This window comes from Mustela lutreola, chromosome 10 (assembly GCF_030435805.1).
Source record: "Mustela lutreola isolate mMusLut2 chromosome 10, mMusLut2.pri, whole genome shotgun sequence".
Lineage (NCBI taxonomy): Eukaryota > Metazoa > Chordata > Mammalia > Carnivora > Mustelidae > Mustela > Mustela lutreola.
This window is the reverse complement of record NC_081299.1, coordinates 53049763-53070872: the sequence shown is the minus strand read 5'-3', so window position 1 is coordinate 53070872 and position 21110 is coordinate 53049763. Positions and strand designations below refer to the sequence as shown.

Here is a 21110-nt window from a genome sequence, read left to right as displayed (position 1 = left end):
AGATGGTCATAACCCAGTGTGGTTAGTACAGCGAGGTGATCTTGGGAGAGGGCATCTAACTTAGGGGATGGGATGGAGGTTCCTAAGTCCTTCTTGGAGGAGGTAATGTCCAAGCTGAGCTCTAAGGAAAATTGCATCTTGCCATGAAGAGGATGAAGTGGGGAGGTATTCCTGGTAGAGAAACCAGGATGACCAAAGGCAGGAAGGTGAGAAAAACAGGACGGGGAGGGAGCTGGAGTGACAAGAACGATGAATGGCAGCTTTGTTGGTTTTCAGGCATGAAGTCAGAGGCTAGGAGTAATGGAAGATGAGGTTGGGGGAGTGGGGTGGGGAGCTAGCTGGCAGGCAATGGAGGGGCTCTGTGAGGAGTTTGAGATGGCACTTGTAGATTAATGGGAAGCCTTTGGAGGATCTGATATGTGTTACAGAGACATTACTTTGAGGGCCAAATGAAGGTTGGGTTGGCAGACAGAAGGAAAGTAGAAACCTGGGGTCAGGGAAGTTAGTTTGTGTCTAAGTGATTGGTGTCAGAGTGAGGGGAAGAAAAAATGTATAGGGTTTTCCTTTGTTCCCCTTACTTTCTGCCCCGTCTAAGGCTAAGTAGCTGGCTGACTCTTCGATCCTTGTTACCCTCCCTTTAGTGGGGAGCAGAGGTGAATGACTTATTTACGAGTTTCTCAGTAACAAGTTCTGACCTCTTCAAAGCAAGGCTTCCAGCCCTCATTCTCCTGTCACAAAGTGCTGCCCATCCTCCTACCTGCCCACGGAGTGGCAGGGACCTGGCTCTGTTCATTAGTTTTCAAGACACTTCCATATGGCTCATGAACCCGAATTGGTAGTCCTTTTGTGTGTGCCATCTCAGAGCCAGCCCTGGGCTAGACTCGGGGAATGAGGATAGAAAAGACATAGTTCATGCCCTCACTGAGCTTCCTGGTTAGTGGGAGATAGACAAAGTTAAAAGACCATTTGATCTGTGCCATGGGTCAATTCAGAAGTAAAATGATTCTGGTAGAGCTAGCTGCAGCATTAACACCAGTGGTTCCAGAATGAGCCGCATTTTTCAACTACTACTTGTGTGCCAATAGAGAAAACAAATTTAGGCTGTGTCTAAAATTATTCTGATTTTTGAGAACATGATCTAATCATAATTAGAATGCATAATGGATTATGTGTGTAATTAGAGTGGATGGTTTCACCTCTTATACCTTCTGATGCGTTTGATTTTCAGAGAGGCAAGGTGCAGGGAGAGGTACTTAACTTGCTTGAGAGGTAGTTCTGACTGCTTCCATTACCTTCCTGACAGTCTCTTGCACCACTCGAACTTTTAGCACATAGAATGACCACACAGTCTTGTTTTCCTTCCACTACAGTATCTAAATATAAAAGAGGACTGCAATGCCATGGCTTTCTGTGCTAAAATGAGGAGCTCTAAGAAGACGGAGGTGAATCTGGAGGCCCCCGAGCCAGGAGTGGAAGTGCTCTTCTATCTTTCTGATAGGGAGCCCCTCCGGCTGGGCAGCGGAGAGTACACTGCGGAGGAGATCTGCATCAGGGCTGCGCAGGAATGCTGTGAGTACAGGTTGCCCGGGGCACATATCCGCTGTCCAGCAGGTGCATCCCAGTGTCTCTGCCCACCCCCCCCCCCCCCCCCCCGCACCCTGGAACTCTGCTGTGTGGGTTCTGCCCTGCCTCTGCCACTTACTTGCATTTGACTGTAGGCCAGTGATTTTAATTTTGGAAGTTTGACTTTTCACTTTCTTGATCGTAAAATGTCTTGTTCTTGCTCTGTCACTCATGACTTTGGGATACCAGGAAATGATGCTTGCTTGCTGTGGAGGCTCAGTTTTTATTTCCCCTACCGCTAGGAAACTGGAATCCTATCAGCACTAAATGAATAAAAACAGGGAGTACAAAGTTACATGCTCAGTAATGGCATCTCTCAATATCTGAATGATTGTTCAAAACTTCTTCTGAAAAGTGTGATCCTTTCTTTCGCCACTTTAATCTGCTCCCTCCCCCATGATTCTGACTTGAAGTGAGAAGTTGAGTGTCACTTTGTGGCTTGGTCAGAATGCCAGCTTGTAAAAAGGGCAGTGAGGCTGTGAACAACATGGTCTTTTTTTTTTTCCCCCCTCCATGTGAACCTTGTCTTACTTAAGTTAGCCTGTTGCCCTCGGAAGGTGAGAAACCAAACTGAATAACAAAATGAAGCCCTCTTTGTTATCCTTTGAACTTGGAATCAGTCATAGCTTTTTTCTACACCCTTGTATATGACTAGTAAAGTTAAATCATAGAAACATAAATATACGATCTGATCTCTTGGGATTGTGGTCATGGTTGTATAACTGTAAATATACTAAAATTCACTGAAATTTACAGTAAAATGGGTAGGCTTTATAATATATAAATTATATCTTAATAAAGCTCTTTCTAAAAAAAAAAACTATTTTATGATGATGATATGACTAGTGATGATGGCCAGTCGTCTGATCCGTGTTTCATTTATATATCATCTTTAGCCCTCAGGACAATATATTGGGATAGTGGAGACATTTCAAGAAATACTTACCTAGTTTGTAATACAGCTTATCTAGGAATCCATATATATAGATATATCTCTATATATCTATATATCTCTCTATATATATCTGCCTCAAATGCTTTAAATACCAGAGTTCCAATAAAAGGGGAGAGATTGGTGCTACAGGGAAGAGTGTAGTAGGCCCTTACTAACTAAACATGACATTGGATAAAATCAGCTGAGCTATGTAAATTATTAGGGGGGAAATGTATTAATCTTCTAAAGTTGTTTTGACTAGATAGCGAAGTATATAAAGAACCAGCTCTTGACAACACTTTTAAAAGGATTTGTAATTAGCAAAACAACTAGATGTAAATTATTGCTTCTAATGTATTTTTTTAAGGTGGTGTTTTTTTCTCCTTTCCCTTGGGGTTTGGTTTATAGTGTTTATTCTGTTAGTCCAGCCATGGTGTTTGTACAGAATTGCTGGGCTGCAGTTAATGAGAGAGCAAGGGGCTGCTGCTATAGAAGAGGGGAGAGAGCCTGAGTCCGCAGGCAGATGTAGCCACTGAGTCTGCTGTAGGTCCGGGCTCAGGGCCAGTCGGTGTAGGGCACCGGCTTCCAAGCCCAGTCTGGAGAGAATGAGTGGGCTCTTTAATAACTGACTCAGGGGAGTGTTGCAAACATTTATTAATTTTAAAAAGTGTGTGAGTACAGAATGCCACATGTTCTTATAGCTCTGCTTATTATTATAGTAAGTAGTATTTAGAGGCAGTATTGTTTTCTTCTCTGTTGTCCATTAAAGATATGGTCTCTTTTTGTTCTTTCAGCTCTCATTATTTTACTTCCTCATTCCCTCTGTCTTGGTTTGAATCGTTAAGTCTGCATTTTATTAGCCGAATAGCCTTGAATTAGGCTAAATCTCGGGAGGCCACAGTTCCTTCACCTGTAAAATCGCAAAGATATTAATTACCTCATTAAGTGTCAAGAGGATTAAAAGATAATCAGTGTACAGTGTGTTAGCCTGATGCCTGACACTTAACTCTCAGTAAATGTTAGTGTTGTTGTTACCATTATTCAGTACTTTTGTATAAAAAGCTATCTTTGATCTTCCTATTATAAGTATGAATAGTATTAAAGTCAGACCTATGGTAGAATACATATTGTTGATTACAAATTACGCTTCAGTATGTACGTGTCAGTGCACATTCAAATCTACGTACTTGTGAGTAGAGGCTGGGTTTCCAGGCTGGCTCAGAAGGGCCAATTCATGAATGAACAACTATAGTATACCTAAAACATAGTCTTAATAATATTGGATCTAGAACTCGTTTGCTTTTGTTCCCAAAGAAAAATGCTCTTTGAAGTTTACCCCCATCTTCTCTGTTGTAAGGGACTTCTGAGGGATGAGTCCAGATACCTTGAGCAGAAGGAATTGAGGGCTTCCAGTGAGGGGGCATCAGGATGCCAAGGCATTTGTTGCATCTTCATGCAGTGTGTGTGTGCTGGAGAGAGTTGGTGGCTAAATGGATGAGCAGGGGCGGTGAGGGTCCCCGGTGTGTGTCTCGCTTTAGAGGTCTGATTTGGGAAGTGCCGATTACCTTATATTTCCATATATTTTTCGGTTAAGTTGACTGTATCTTAGCTTGAGGCTTGGTCATGTATGAAAATATCAGTCATAACTGAGTATGTGCAATCACCACCTTCTTCCCTTCCCCCATGCTTTTAGATCACAAGTATGTGTAATTTTAATTATGGGCTCAGAAGTAAGTGGAAAGGTGCTTTCCTGGCCTGGGGATCTCCTTTGTCTTTTTAACCCTTCCTGTATCAAAGGAGGCAGTTGGTGGGGGGGGGAGGCAAGGGAGCACTATAGGACCACGTTTGTTAAGCATGTATCTTCTTATTAGTTGGCTACTAATAAAAAATATTTATGGTAACTATACAGAGTACTTAAGAAGTGTATTTATTATTAATGGTAATAGATTTTTATCACTGACAAAAATCAATTTAGTTATTTATTCTAACTCACGATTTCATGTACTACTGCCAGGAACTTCTTTGCATGTTTAATGCATAATCGGAGTATGTTAGAATTGGTAAAACATTTCTGTACGAGACAGATTGGGGATTTCCCAAACTCCAATAATGTTTCTGGGATTAGCAAGGTGCCTGCCCATCAGGTGGGATCTGGGAATGTGGGCTGGCATATTTTTTCTTTTAGGCAGGATTTGTTAAGACTGTCATAGACACTGTGATGAGAAATACCATTAGACTTTTATTTTCAAATGGGTTTTATCTGGTTTGCCAGGAGCTATAGTACATATTCCTGGGGAGCCATGGTTCTAAATTATCATGATTAAAACTGCCTGATTAAACATGGTTGGAAGTCATATTTGCCATGAAAGGATAAAAATGTGACCTAGATTCTTCAGATAGAGTTCCTTGTCTTTTTTTACATCCTGCTTCAGGAACAAATGGCCTAATGTATCTGTCTTTAATTTTCTGATATTTTCCTTACCTATTCCCAGGTATCTCTCCTCTGTGTCACAACCTCTTTGCCCTGTATGACGAGAACAGCAAGCTCTGGTATGCCCCGAATCGCGCCATCACTGTTGACGACAAGACATCCCTCCGGCTCCACTACCGGATGAGGTATGGGGGCCGGCTTGGCTGCCTCTTGTGGGGGTGTGACAGTCAGCCCGGAGCCCTGAGTCACTTACTGGGAAGATTTATAGTCATTTTGATGAAGTTCTAGAACCTAGGTGAGGTTTGGTGGGCTGAGGTCCGGAGCCGATGACCAAGAAAGAATTCTTGAGACCTCTTTGGTGCAAAATGGTGGTTTATTAAAGCACGGGACAGGACCCGTGGGCAGGAAGAGCTGCTGCCCCGGGTTGTGAGGGATGGCAGGTTATGTACCCTGCTGTTGGGGGAAGGTGAGGGGAAGGGAGGTTTCAGCGGAGTTTTCATATGCTAAAGAGGGCCTACAAGGTGCCAGGATGTTCCAGGCCTGCCGGAGGCCTTGCCCTTGCTGCTGGATCAATGTTGTCTTTAGACCAGCCATTAACATTAAGATTTTTTGGTGGGGTCTCACAATCCTGCTAGCAATCGTCTTTGTTAGTGAGATTTAGGACATTTGTAAGCCAAGGGAGACTCCTGTCTAGCAGGATTGTGAGCTCTGCAAGTTAACTATTTGCTTATTGTTCATGGCAGTCAGGGCTGCCTGAGGGATGCTACACTTATGGAGGGGAAAGGGTGAAGAGGGGGTGCAAGGCGCCAGCTTTTGCTTTGTCCTCAGCCAGCCTCCTGCTCCCTCATCAATTTTGTAATTGGTGAGTTTTGAATTTGCTTGGTCTGAGAAAGGACTTTTTCAGTATTTGAGATACAATTCAAGATGAATTCGATCACCACCGTCTGCCACATTTTAGAAAAGACATCGTTAGGATGCAGAGGGTATTTTGAATAGAATTAGTATCCTACAGCATAGTTTTTCAAGCAGTGAATCATGGTTATTAATTTAATTTAGTGAGTTGTGACCAGAATTTGTCTTAAAAAAAAAAAAACAAAAAAAACCCCACAAAAAAACGAACAGGCGAGAATAGGTAATACTGGCGTACACACATATCCTAAGAGTATTATTTTTTCACAACTTCTGTTTGAGATATGAAGATGTATGTACCAGGTCATGATACAATAAATGATTTCTTCTTAAAAGTTCCAGGTAAAATGTTTGAGAAACCACTTGAAGGGGTTCCCTAGAAATCCTAGGTTGGTCTTGCTCTCAAGGGGTAGATGTGATCCACTCCCTGAGGATTTTTATCTAGTGGGTGGGACCCAAGTTTTTCTTCTGATAAGTAAAGTACTTGCCTTGTTTCCTGTATCTTGGACTTTCTTAGATGTCATGTAGTCTCCCAGGGTGGCATATTCAGTACTTCACTGTAGAGTCTTGAGTTTATAAGCCCATTTGCGCTGTACCCAGAATTGAAAATAGGTCTGTTAGATACTAGTTAAGCACAAGTGAATGTGTACTTAATTTATAAAAAGGGTGAATTCTTTTTGAAAAGCATCTTAATTTACATAGAGGTGATAAAATCTGTGGATTCCCTCAGGGGCTAATGGAATGTAGGGACTAGCTTGAAAAGCCCTCGGGGATCTGGGAGGCTCTCCCCAATATCTTAGCTGCTGTTTCCTTTGGGAATTTGTTAGAGTTGTTAACATTCCAGACTGGCCTGGGTGCTTTTCTCAGCGGCAGTTGAACCAGATCTTTCTTTGGTAATCATTCTAGGGCTGACATTTTTTTCATCTTCTTCTTTCTATACTCACCCAAGGTTTTACTTAAAGGGGAAAGGTGTGTAGCATGTAGATTTCACGCCCCAGATTTAGGGAAACATTCACTCCACCCAGCTGAGCCTCCTGACTATATTTGGATTTGTTTTTCAAAGTGTAATCTTGCTTTCTGTGGCCTCAGGGGTTGGCTCTGTGATCCAGCATTAAAATGTATCTTTGTAGCTGGCAGTCCAGGAAGTGGGCATGTCACTGAGTTCTAGTCTTTTTCCTTGTAGATCTCTCCACTTGGCTCAGAATCTGGAATGGTAGAATTGGGGACTTGGATGAGACCTGAGTTTACCTAATTCAACTACTGCAGTTGTTTAGGGAGAACTGTGCCCCAGATGAAGAAGTGAGTTACCCAGAGTCACACACCTAGTGAATCCTCTTGTCAGCCCCAGTGCCCTCCTTGAGACACTGGTCTTTGTTGAGTGTGTGTGTCCCTCACTCACCATTAAAAGCTAGTTATCTTCGCCTCCTCCTTGTTTGGTTAGCTGCCAGGAAGTGCTGGGCTACTTCATTTTTTGGCACCTCAACTTTGTACCTGACATTGCGCTTTCAACAGGATATTGCTTTGTTACCACAGGCTCTTTGAACTTGGAAAAAAGATCCCACCCAAAGCTAAAACATTTGCATTACAACAAACTACAAAACTTTGAAACCTCATAATCTCACCACTAAAGAAGGTGTAATACAAAACAAATGTTAGTGACTATTTTAGTGAAATCCCAGCTCTATTTTGGGAAATACTCTGTGCTTCAATTTTAATTTTGTTTTTAGATAATGCTTTTAATAGTTCTTTTAATAATATATCGTAATATAAGCCTATGTTTTATTCCTTTTCAAGAAAAAAATATTTTCTTGATCTTTTACTATCCATTAGTAAAAAGAAATAGAAACCTAGGGAGAATTTGTTGTGTATAATATCTGTATGTAAACTTAGAATATGCAGTCATTTGTAATGTAGTTTTCTCAAAAACTTGCAAGGAAGGCGTATCTCCTTGATAGGTCTATCTTTTTATCTCTCTCTCCCTCCCTCTTCCTTCCTGTGTCGTTCCTCCACGCCATTTTGAAAAGGAATCTACGCAGCTGTTATACTATATTTATTTATGCCATTCTTTATTTTTTTTCCATTAGCATGTTCTAATTTGGGACATTTGTGTGTGGCCCAAGGTTGATGAACATCTTGATAATTAATTTCTTTTTAAGATTTTATTTATGTATTTGACAGAGATCACAAGTAGGCAGAGAGGGTGGCAGAGGCAGGGGATGCAGGCTCCTTGCTGAGCAGAGAGCCCGATGTGGGACTGATGAAGTTCTAGAACCTAGGTGAGGTTTGGTGGGCTGAGGTCCGGAGCCGATGACCAAGAAAGAATTCTTGAGACATCTTTGGTGCAAAATGGTGGTTTATTAAAGCACGGGGACAGGACCCGTGGGCAGGAAGAGCTGCTGCTGTCCCGGGTTGTGAGGGGTGGTTGGTTATATACGCAGGAGTTGGGTAGGTGAGGACAAAGGGGTATTCAGAAGGGCTATTGGGGCAAAGAATACTATCAGGATATTGAAGGCTTAGTTACTATCAAGTAAAGACAATTGAGAGTCTCCTGGTGGAATGTTACATTCCTGCCATCAAGCATCCTTGTTAATGAGATTTAGGTTTAGAAGAAATTTAACTTTATTTACTTTTCCTTCTACCTCCACCTCCTTCAGTTTTTATGGAGGGGAGGGTGACATTAGGCTTGAGAAACTGAGTTCTGTGTCTTTGGAATTTGGGCTATTGATAAGGTAACTTCTTTGTTTGTAAATCTCAAGGACATTTGCAAACCAAGGGAGACTCCTGTCTTTTGTAGGATTGTGATCTTAGCAAGTTAACTATTTATCATTTTATGGCAGTCAGGGGTGCCTGAGGAATGCTACACCTATGGAGGGGAGCGGATGGAAGGGGGGGGGTGCAAGGCGCCAGCTCTTGCTTTGTCCTCAGCCAGCCTCCTGCTCCCTCATCAGGACCACATCCCAGGACCTTGAGATCATGACCTGAGCTGAAGGAAGAGCCTTAACCCACTGAGCCACCCAGGCACCCTGATAATTAATTTTGAAAAGGAGTGTAGAGCATCTTTTCATGTATCGGTTGGCTGTCTGTATGTTGTCTTTGAAAAATGTTGGCGTCTTCTGTCCAGTTTTTTTTTTTTTTTAAATATTTTATTTATTTATTTGACAGAGAGAGAGAGAGGAGGAAGCAGGCTCCCCGCTGAGCAGAGAGCCCGATTCGGGACTCGATCCCAGGACCCCGAGATCACGACCCAAGCCGAAGGCAGTGGCTCAACCCACTGAGCCACCCAGGCGCCCTTCTGTCCAGTTTTTAATTGGATTATTTATTATGTGGTTTGAGTTGTAGAAGTTCTTTATTTTGGATATTAGTCCCTTAAGCTATGTCATTTGCAATTATCTTCTCCCATTTGTTAGGTTGTGTTTTTGTTTTGTTGAGGGTTTTTCTTGCCTGTGCAAAAGCTTTTTGTTTTGGTGTCGTCTCAGTAATTCAGTTTGTTTTTGTTTCCCTTGCCTCAGGAGACCTACCTAGAAAAAAAACGTTCAGAGGCTGATGTCAGAGAGATGACTGCTTGTGTTTTCTTCTAGGAATGTTACAGAATTGTTGAATCATTATATTGTATACCTGAAACTAATATAACACTGTATGTTAATTACATTTGAATTTAAAACAAAGTATAGAGTTTCTCTTTTCAAGGTACCTTTTGGTTTTGTCCTACTAGGACAGAATTAGGAAGGTGTTGATTTTGGTAGTTACTGATTTAAAGGTTTTTGGTTTTTGTTTCGTCATTTTATTAAATAAAAGGCTTTGGCAATGGGCAATTTCTAGAGACCCAGCCTTGCTTTAGGCTCTGCTTAGCCATTACTGAGGTAGCAAAGCTGCCCATTAGTTTGATTCCCTCAGTCTCATCTTGTCTGAACATCTTGCCAAAAGATTTCCAAATCAAAGCTGGTCCCACAGGGCTCAGACAACAGCCTCAAAGAATTGATTGAAGATGATGTTCTGTTCAAAGAGGGTAGGTTGGTCTGTTGGCTTTACCAGGTCTGAGGACTCTTTCTCATAGAGACTGAGTGGGATATGGCACAAGAGGACCGTGCCTTGGACTGGTTCAAAGAGAAGCTGTCCTCCGTGCTTCTCTTTCGAACAACCTCCTCCATCCCGGAGATCCTTTTACCCCTTCTCCCAGGTGCCTTTCCATATTGCACAGAACTCTCGTTTTCTCATCACCACCGTCTTCTACTGCCACACAGAATTTACCTGTCTGCACGGCTTCTTTGCGAGCCATGCTTTGAGTGTTTGCATAAAGAGTGCCTAGCACGGGGTAAATGTTCAGAATTTCTTCACTACTATTCTCCATCGTCCTGTTTAGACCCGTTCACCTGTCTCCTTCCGTGCAGATTCCTAGAACTCCTAGCAGATGTCTGCTTATTATGTGAATGACAAAAACTTTCTGTTTCGGACTTGACTTGGTAGCCAGGGGAGCTGGCTATGTTCTCATGGATTTTTTTTTTTCTCCCCCAGTCTCAGCTCTTTCTTTATTTACTCAGTTGGTACCACCCATTGACCTCTTACTTTCTGCTTTCCTGAGATTGCTGATCCTCATTGAGTCCTCTCGTCCTGGGCTCTGTCCTGCCCTTGAAGAGTAGACTCCTCAGTCTAGTGAGAGCATAAATGCCAGCCTCTTCCTCAGCTGATAGCCTCACGCCTCTGCCGTTACCAGGGCCTGATCGCCTCGCATAAGAGCGTGAGAGGACAGTCCCACTGCCGTGGTTCATGCTACACATGGGCCCCATGGATATATGGTTCTTTTTGTGAGTGAGAGACACCAAAACCCACTGTCAGATTCTCAGTCACTTTCGTAAATTACAGGGATGATGGGCTATATAGAATCCAGGAAAGTTTTAAAATGTTAATTTTACTTTTATAGTAACTTCCTTATCCATCCTTCCCTTTCCATATTAATTGCGGCTTCTTGAACTAGTCCGTTCATTTGTCGTTTTTCTTCCAACAATCATGTATTAAGTGTCTGTTGTATGATGGGGGGTTCAATGCTGAACAAGACAGCTGAGGCCTCTGCCCCCACAGAGCTCACGGCATTGTCCAGACTATTGCCATAGGCATCTGCTTGTCTGTGGATATCCTGCCTCACATGAACTAGCCTCGCAGTCTTCTCTGCCAGCTGTGTACTGTGCTGGCTCTAAATCCTGGCATTCATTTATAGTGGTCCCAGCTTCTCTTCCCAGTCCTCGCCTCCCTTCCCTGCCACTTCCCCTGGCAATGGAGGGCAGTTTTTCCCTCCTTTGGCACCTCATCAAAGCCTCTCTTCTGTCCAGGGACAACTTATCTATTAGGCACAGTGCCTAGGGCTCATAATATTGTTAAGGACTCACAAAAGTGCTTTAATTTCTTTTAAAATCAGAGAAAAAAAATGAATGTAATGTAGCCTGGATTATATTAATCTTTATGTCAACACAAATATGAAATATAACTTGAATATTTTTTTATGAAGGAAAAACTCTGGGCTGCATGAATGTCACAGTGTTGTTATCCTACTTATGAGACATACCCCTTTTATATTACTTCATTGCTATTGTTGGATTTGACCGATTGCCATATATATACACATAGACAAGGAACTCCAGAGCACTAGGGACTATGCCCTTTGAATCCTAGCCTGGCATAGGGCCTGGTGTGTGTAAGCTTTGCAAATATAGCTCAGTGACGGATGTCTGAGTTTAGTGGTAGCACTTTTTTGGGAAGAAATTTTATTTGTTGCTTCTTCTACCATAGTTGTTTTTGGTCAGCCCCTGGGCATGTCAAGGGAGAAAGACCTGGGTACCAGCTGAGTCTCTAGAGATGGGCCGCAGCAGCTTGGCTTAGTCAATTTCACACATCCCAGAGCTTGCTGTGTTTCTCTCATCGGTGGCAGAGGCAAGCGGTAGTTAAGAGAACAGGCTTGTTTTCAGGTCACCTAGCTTCTTGGAACCTCAGTTTTCCTCGTCTGTAAAATAGAAACAGCAGAATCTACCTTGTGCAGTTGCTGTAAGGATGAAATGGCATAAAGTGCTTATTAACTTCACACCACTGGAAACTGATGGTTGTAGTAGTGCTCATGTATTTCTTCTACTTTAACTTTATTGTAAGATAAACTATCAATTTAATAACAGCGGTCTGGGAAATAGGAGCCACTGCATATTCACTGTATATCTTGATTATACAAGGAAATTTAAAAAAATGTTTGAGCTGAAGTGTTGAAATGGGCATAAAATTGGTCTTGGATTCAAGGCAGGATGGCATTATTAAAGGTGAAGGGAGTGGCTGGGCCAACTTCTGGTTCTAGTCAGCTGTATTTTCCTATTTAGGAAGATGTAGTGGAAAGTCACTTTATCTTCCTGAGTCATAGACAGGTTCTGGCAGGATGCTCTTCACAGAGTGTTTGTAAGAGGGAAAAGAAAAAGGACTTTATAACCAGTGAAGTGTTCCACAGCTGGAAAGGTCGATCTGTCTGCTTGCTTTTCAGGCAAGTTTAGCCTCCAGCACCAAGCACTGTGGGTACAATCAGGACACCTCTCCCATGCGTTCCGAGGTCCCCTTTCCCAAAATTGACATTTATTTTCCTGCCTTCCAGGTTCTATTTCACCAACTGGCATGGGACCAATGATAATGAGCAGTCTGTATGGCGACATTCTCCAAAGAAGCAGAAAAATGGCTATGAGAAAAAAAAAGTCCCAGATGCAACCCCTCTTCTTGATGCCAGTTCTTTGGAATATCTGTTTGCTCAGGTAAGAAGTTTGGGCCCAGGAGAACCTGGAGTTCCCACGGTGGGTTGGGCATCACAGGGTTCACATTCCCTTGGGCAGCTGACCTGGTTGGGAGCTAGGATGTGGGGCTTGCTCTGTGGGCAGGCCTTGCTGTCCTTGGACTCAACCTGAGATGAGGTGGAGAAAGGCAGCAAATTCAGTGCCTGGGGGCTAGTTGTCCCACTTGTGGGTTTTTTTTTTTTTTAAGATTTTTATTTATTTATTTGATAGACAGAGATCACAAGTAGGCAGAGAGAGCAGGGGAAGCAGGCTCCCCGCTGAGCAGAGAGCCCGATGCGATGCGGGGCTCGATCCCAGGACCCTGAGATCATGACCTGAGCTGAAGGGCAGAGGCTTAAACCACTGAGCCACCCAGGCGCCCACCACTTGTGGGTTTTTGAGGCTTCACTCTTCCCTATTCCTCTCTTTTCCCCTCATTTCCTATCATTTTCCTTCTCACCTGTGGTGCCTCCCATGGAGCTGCAGAGGGATGCTGCAAGCGAGGGAGGGTATAGTTCAGTGGGCGAAGGTGGGGACATCTCAGCAGGCAGTAATGTTCGGGGAGGAAGGAGGTGGCTGCCCTGAGTCACAGCAATAGTAGGGTAGGAAGATTCAAAGCTAGACAAAAAAAGAGAAGTTAGAGTCACCCTATCTGAGATAATGAATATTTTTGGTGATATGCTTCCTGATTTTGCCATACACGTCTTTATTACGTACTGTGTAGTTTTTGAAAATACCATTTTATTAACTGCTTTTTTTTTTATCCATCCTCTTGATGATATTTCAGATGTCAATTAGAAATATAGATCTTTGTCTTAATGACTTCCTAATCACTCAGTCATTCAGCAGATACTTACTGCTGGGTGTCTGTGTACTCCTCACTGCAGTACTGTGCGTACTCTGTGGAACAAGGCAGACATGGTCTCTGCAAGCAGGAGACGCGAAACCAAGTTGGACAAACAGAAAACAAATAAGCAAATGAAATGATACATAGGTAATACATAAGAATTGTGAGAAGTGCCACAAAGGAAAAAGCTTTTGTGATAGGGAATATGGGGAGGGGGTTGGAGTGGGAAGATCTAATTTAAAGATCAGAGGAGGTCTCTAAGAAGGTGGCACTTGTGCTGAATCTGGAAGAACAAGGAGTCTGCAGTTCACAGGAAGGAGAGGGGAAAGTATTTCTTGCCTGTAGTTTTTCAGCAGCAGCACTACTGACATTTTGGGCTGGATAATTTTTTTGCTGTGAGGGACTGCCCTATGCACTGTAGCATAATTACCCACACCCCTGGCCTCCAGTTATTAGATGTCATCCCCCACCAGGTGTGACAACCAATGACAACAATGTCTCCAGACACTAGCAGATATCCCCTGCAGGGCAAAATCTCCCTGGTTAGAAGAGTCTGATAGGGAAGGAACAGAATGTGCGAAGGCTCTGAGGCAGGCAGGAGTTGAGAGGAGAGGCAGCGTGGCTGCAGGAGAGGAGAGATAAATAAGGAGTGAGACTAGGAAGACTGACAACGAGCTGATCATGTGAGAGCAAGATGCTGGTTTGGCGTCGTGTGATGGAAGGAGGGTTGGAGAAAAATGGGTGGAGCTGCAGTTCCGGAGATAAACTTGATGGACTTGCTGATGGGTTGGCTGTGGAAAGGGAGAGCATGTGAAGTAACAAAGATGATTTGGGGCAGTGTTTGATCAAGAATGGAGTCCTTCCCTACATTGGGAAGACGGAGAGCAGCAGGTTGGAGAAGGGGTGGGAATTAGGCATTCTCTTTTGGAGATGGCTCTGGAGATTGCAGGTAGGAAGTGAGTATGAGGCTGTAATCCAGAGGGAGAGACCTCATTTATTTAACTCATCTCCTCTTTGTGGACGTTTTCTGAAGTTTTCCCTATTATGCTATCATCATTATAGTAACAGTTTGTTGTGGACAGCCTCCACGTGTATTTGTACATGTGTCGTATTATTTCTTTAAGATACACTTTCACATGTGATTTTTGTGTCCGAGTTATATTCTGTTGTACAGCTTTAGTTTCTGGTTGCATTTGATTCCCATTCCATACATACCTTAGGATTGGCCTTAGAGACACAGAAATGCACAGTCCCGGGCAGGTAGTGTGTGGAAAAAATAAAACAAACTGGCCATTTTCAGATGGATCATTTTTTGTTCAATCTCCCAGTTTTATATATTCAAGGGAAAGGCGTGCCATACTTCCAAGAATAAATATTGCATTAGAATCTGACCTTCAAGAGGTTCAGGAATGAGTTAGTTAAGGTAGTTATATGGTGATGTTTACAGAAGATCACAGCCAAACAAAACAGTTTCAGATTTTGTTCTGCTCTTCACACATTGCTGGTAGAGACAATTGTTGTTGGCCCTTAGGAGTTTATGGAAGTGAACAGTGTCCTTTTCGTACGTGAGAGAAACAAGCAGTCCTATCTTGGAAAGAAGAGGAACTGCAGCAGTGAGAAGCCTCTGTCCAGAAACCACTAAACTGAAGTTCCTTCAGGGAAAGTGAGTGTCTTACTTCTGTACAAACACCACCCCTAGACTTCACGTCTGCCTCTGTTCCAGCTAGAGAAAGGCCAAAGAATTCTGTGCACTTGGGGTTAGTAAGGTTAGTGTGGCTGTAGCGCAGTGTTGAAGATCCAGAGCACTGGGGTCACATTGGGTTTGACTGTCCCCTACCGCTTTCTGGATCCCTGGCTCCCCCGGCACTCTGTCTTTCCACTTGACTTTGTCTCTTGTAGCTGCTTCGTGCTCTCTATTTCTGTTTATTCTTTCTTCTCAGCACAGATTCTCCCTGAGGTCAGGAATGCAGTCTGGCTTACTGCTCTGTATCTCCCCGGCACCAGAATGACATCTGGCCCATAATTGGTGCTCAGTAATCAGTAATTACCAAACGAGTGAGCGAAGGGACTTAACCCTTGGGTACCTTAGATTCCTCTGCCGTTAGGTAGAGCTGATGATGGCAGCATCCACCTCATAGGGCTGTTGTGAAGATTAAGTGAAACAGTAAATAAGAAGAAACCTAGCACAGTGTCAAGCACTGAGGTTAGGGTTCAAGAAAGGGGAGTTAGCACTGACATCATTGTCATTACTCTGTACAACAAGTGGCAGGTACTGATTTTTAGTTTTCTTTTTTGTTTTTGAAGCCCTCACTGGCTCTTGGAATGCTGGGCCCCTCCACCAGGGAGGGGGGCATATTTTGGTGAGACATTTCACTACTAGAACTTAAACAACACATGCTGATAAACTTCTCTGTGGTAATGATGCACTGTAAAATGTGGATTCCTTCCCCTTTCTCTAAGTCTACCTCAGAACGGGGTGTGGTACCATGCCTGTCATACACTCAGTTCCCAGGCTAGGATATCTCAGCATATGTTTGCAGGACCAGAGAGCCAACCCCAGCCAGCTGTCACTCTCCCTTACCCAGGTGCTATCTGAGCCCAGTCCGTGCTGCTGGCCGCCATCATTTCTAGATAAGTCCTGAGAAGGGGCTTCACGTGTTTATGCTGTTCAGCAGCAGCTAATACACTGCTTAGTAAATATTTGTTAAACAAATGAATTAACCTGGGGAGAACATTTCCTGAGCCCCTCCATACCCATCTGTTGAGAAGGAGCTTTGGTGCCAGAGAAGCTGTAGATCTTGTTAGTCTCATTGCTGTCCTGCTTTTCTGGGTGGCACCTCCCTGTGTGGGGAACCTTCCTCTCAAGAACAGAGATGGGGTGGACTATTGAAACTTCAGTGGTGGTTTATTTCTTCTCATTTCTGCTCCAAAGGGACAGTATGATTTGGTCAAATGTCTGGCTCCTATTCGAGACCCCAAGACCGAGCAAGATGGGCATGATATCGAGAACGAGTGTCTGGGAATGGCTGTCCTGGCCATCTCCCACTATGCCATGATGAAGAAGATGCAGTTGCCAGAACTGCCCAAGGACATCAGGTAAATCTTCCTGCTGGCTGAAGAATTGATTGTGGGGATGGTGCTATTTTTATATGTCCTCACCCGGCGCTGTGTAATTGCTGCCAGTTTTTGGCTGACCGCTTCTCTCTGCAGAGCCCAAATCTGGTTTAGAACATTTATAAAAGGCAGCACGGTTATAATGATAATAGTGACCTGATACTGAATGTTGGCTGACTTGGGTGAAAGCTCTGGGCTAGGGAAGCCAATCAGATCGGTGGGCTATGTGCCTACCTCATGTGCTTCTGCCCATGGTAGGCATTGCCTTTATCCCTACCCTCTTCCTTTTGTGCAGGACCCATGTTAACATCCTTCTCAGTATATTCTACAGGCACCCTGAACTAGAGTTCACCAGAGAGCCATGAGGCTGATGTGAACAATGTTACCACAAGAAAACTGTATTTACTTAAAAATATCATTCATGATCAAATCTTTATGAAGACATGTTCAATCTGGGTAATTTCAACCCATCTATAAAATGTGTGTGTATTTACTAAGGAGTTCTTACAAATGTCTCATTGTGAAGAGTGAGTTATTTAGAGCTATATTGTTTGTGACAGGCAGCATGCGCTTTCTCAGAAGCGTGTATCTCGTCCCGTGTATCTCATCCGTGTTATCTCTCAGAAGTTTCCTCCGTGTATCTCTCGTCCTGGGGCAGAGTCTGGCAGGAAGTGAGCACAGAGTGGGGGCTGCTCCTCAGAGCTGGGGCTGGATTCGTACTCTGCTACTGCCTTCTCATTTTTTTCTGTGGCTTTTGCTCTGGGCACCTCCTCTGTCCTTTGTCATGAGACTAAGGTGAAAAATGACACCTCCCCTTTAATCTTCCTCTCTGTTGCCTTAATCTAAAATGTTCCAGTGTTGGGCGCCTGGGTGGCTCAGTTGGTTAAGCAGCTGCCGTGATCCTCAGGTCATGATCCCCGAGTACTGGGATCGAGTTCCGCATTGGGCTCCCTGCTCACAGAGAGTTTGCTTCTCCCTCTGATCTTGTCCTTTCTTGTGCTCTCTCTCACTGTCTTTCTCTCAAATAAATAAAATCTTCAAAAATAAATAAAATAAAATGTTACAGTGTTTGTGGGGTTAAATTCCAAACTTTGCAGTTTCCCACTGTTAGCATTTGTGTATCAGGGACTGCCCAGTGCCAGATGCCATCTCAGGCCTGGCAGTGATAGGCAGACCAGTCTCCCCACTTGTCTGCGCCCCTTCATGGGTGTTCATACTCTTCTTGTTGAGACTGTTAGTCATAGATACTCTTCCATCAGCAGGAGCGTAAGTAACTGATCCTTCAGCTTCCTTGTCAATCCGCTTACCACATCTAGGACACTTTGATATGGCAGACATGAAGTCGTTTGTATTTAGATTTTGTGTGTTTTCCCCTTTCTTATAAAAGCAGCATGTGATCTTATAGAGATACAGAATATCTATAATCACTCTTGACACCTTTCAAACCACTGTCTAACTGAGGCTGAGTCTTAGTGTATATGGGCACCAGCGAGCGCAGGAACAATGACAGCAGCCAGTGAACACACGAAGTCAGTTTTGCTGCCTGCCGTTGTGACCCAGAAAACTGGGTGATACTTGCAGGAATTCCCGTTTCAGTAAAACTTGTGGAACATGTGTTTTTCCCTCTCTTCCAGTCCCTATTCACCTTTTTCTCCTTGTGATTATCCTCTCCTCGTGCTTACCCCATCTAAGAACCCCCTTGGGGATAGGTTTTCCTTTCTCATGGGGCAACACATGGAAGGAAGATTTGTGGACTTGGGTTTGTTTCTGGACTGTTCTCTGCTGACCAGGACATGAAAGAGAGCCCTATTTTTCTACTTTGTTCTAGCTACAAGCGATATATTCCAGAAACATTAAATAAGTCCATCAGACAGAGGAACCTTCTCACCAGGATGCGGATAAATAATGTTTTCAAGGATTTCCTAAAGGAATTTAACAACAAGACTATTTGCGACAGCAGTGTATCTACTCATGACCTAAAGGTGAAGTACCTGGCCACCTTGGAAACACTGACAAAACATTACGGCGCAGAAATATTTGAGACTTCCATGTTACTGATTTCTTCAGAAAATGAGTTGAATTGGTTTCATCCAAACGACAGTGGAAACGTTCTCTACTATGAAGTGATGGTAACTGGAAATCTTGGAATCCAGTGGAGACAGAAACCAAATGTAAGTGGTGGTGGGTAGCTGATCAGCATGGACCGATGTGCATCAGAACAGACCTGTTCTGTTTATCTGATTGGGACTACCTGTTTGCATGTCCATCACCCCCAGCAGCTGAGGGTGTTCGGGTTAGAGACCATGTGTCTTTTATTGTGTTAGTGCAGCAGTAGATCAGAGTAAGCATTTATTGAGTTCTGTAGGGACACAGAGAAACAGAACAATGGCCTATATAATATGTAGTCATATAATAATAATAGCAGGCATTTACTGAGCACCTTCCATGTACCAGGTACTTTTCTAAGCATTTTACATGTATTACTCATTTATGCAAAAAAAAAAAAAAAAAAAAAAAAAAAAGCGCCCTGAGGAATGCACTACCAATTATCCCTATTTTATAGATGAATGTAAAGTGGCACAGAGAAGTTAAGAAACTTGCTCAAGGTCATAACTAACCAATGAGCGACTGTGCCAAGAATTGAACTTAGGCTTCTGGCTCCATGAAATAGGGTAATTGATTTTGCGATTTAAAGCTGATGTTTTTGAAGTATTTGCTGGATGAGGCAATGGAGAAGAGTGGTTTAAAAGCCTGGGTTTTAGACCTAAATGGACCTGGTTCAGATCCAGGTGCCACTATTTATAGTTCTCCAGCTTGGGGGATTACTTCCCCTGTATCATTTGCATATTATTCATCTGTACAATGGAGATACTTACTGGATCTGCCTTACGGAGCTGTTGAGAGAACTAAATGGCAGCACAGAGCCCAGCATGTAATAAATGTTCAAAAATTATTAGAGCTGCCATCATCATCATTATGGTTATCGATAATACTAAAGTAATGGTGAGATTTATTTTCTCCTTCTTATTCATACTAAGAAAACAATGCTTAACACTTAATGGGTGCTTTTTTTCTGTAGAATAGGTATACTCTTAATGAGAACTTACCTAATCCTCAAAGAACCTTGTGAAGTGTAAGCTCTGTTTTACGGACAGGCAAATCGGGGCTCAAATTGGTGGCCCAACTAGTTAATAAGTAGCAGATTATTCAAGCATGGGATTCATATCTCCTTTTGAAAGTTTCAACTTAAATGTTGTTAGGAAGTCAAGCTAATCAGTGGTAGGCTCTAAAAGGAGAAAGCTCAGGTTCTGTCCAGCCACATTTGGGAAGACATGTTCTGTGCTTGTGTTGAAACATTTATCAGTCTGGAAGTGAGAGGACCTGATGGTAGATGCCTGTCTAGTGGGCGGTTATTTCCCTCTTTGAGTTCACTTGTACATTATAGATTATGTGAAGCATTTAGTCACTGTGCTCGTTAAGGTCCCTCCCAGGTATAAAATCCCAAGATTCCCTGATTGGCCCCAAAACTGCAATCCTAAACCCACCTGTGCCCTCTCCCCCAGTTCCTTTGTAAGTCCAGGCAGGCTGGCTTTCTTCTCTTTGAACGTAAGCAAGCCCTGCTTTAGTTTTCCAGAAGCATGAACCTTTTTCACCAGTAGAAAATGAGAAAGCCAACTTAACTCTGGCACCTGTATGCGTCTTATCAGGTTGTTCCTGTTGAAAAGGAAAAAAACAAACTGAAACGGAAAAAACTGGAAAATAAACACAAGAAGGATGAGGAGAAAAACAAAATCCGGGAAGAGTGGAACAATTTTTCTTATTTCCCTGAAATCACTCACATTGTAATAAAGGAGTCTGTGGTCAGCATCAATAAGCAGGACAACAAAAAAATGGTAAGTTTGCTAGGGAAGTAATTCTGTCTTGATCCGGTGACGAGAGGGAGACTTTGTGGAGGACAGTGATGCGCCACTTGCTTTATGGAGTTCCTGTCCCAAAGAGAATATCTGACGACCGTCTCTTTCTCCTCCTTAATGCCAGAAATTCCTCTTGTTTTCACTGACATTATCAATACTGGTTTTTGAGTGACACTGGGATTTTTGAGTGCCTCTCTTTGGTTTTGCCAATGTGTCTCTACCTTGGGTTTGCTGCCCTCCCAAAGATGTTACAGCATAAATATTTAATTCATGAAGGGGAGTGGATTTGAAGGAAAAGGGGATGAGTGAACATTAGCTTTTTCCCCCAAGGGCTCCTTTGGCTTCTCTGTGGAGTCCGAGTCCAGTGCTTCCTCTGGGATGAGGTTGGTGGGAAGCCCCGCTTTGCATGCCAGCAGACTGGTCAGGCTGGAGGCTGTGGCCACAGTGGCTGTTCTCGTTGTGGTGTCAGGCACACCCTAGTCACTCTCGGATGGAGGAAGGGGGGTGTTCAATCTCACTTCCTCTTTTTTGGTATCATTTAAGGACA

At 43.3% G+C, this 21110-nt stretch overlaps 1 protein-coding gene across 3 annotated transcripts in view; it reads left to right on the top strand.

Annotated features, from left to right (window-relative positions):
* JAK1 (Janus kinase 1) overlaps window positions 1-21110 on the top strand; it is a 121947-nt gene that overhangs the window by 72618 nt on the left and 28219 nt on the right. For all 3 annotated transcript variants that reach the window (XM_059137106.1, XM_059137105.1, XM_059137107.1), the window contains 6 exons: window positions 1371-1569; window positions 5050-5173; window positions 12517-12670; window positions 16468-16631; window positions 18478-18820; window positions 20357-20542. In XM_059137106.1, coding sequence (XP_058993089.1) covers window positions 1371-1569; window positions 5050-5173; window positions 12517-12670; window positions 16468-16631; window positions 18478-18820; window positions 20357-20542 — 1170 coding nt within the window. The remainder of the gene's footprint in view (window positions 1-1370; window positions 1570-5049; window positions 5174-12516; window positions 12671-16467; window positions 16632-18477; window positions 18821-20356; window positions 20543-21110) is intronic.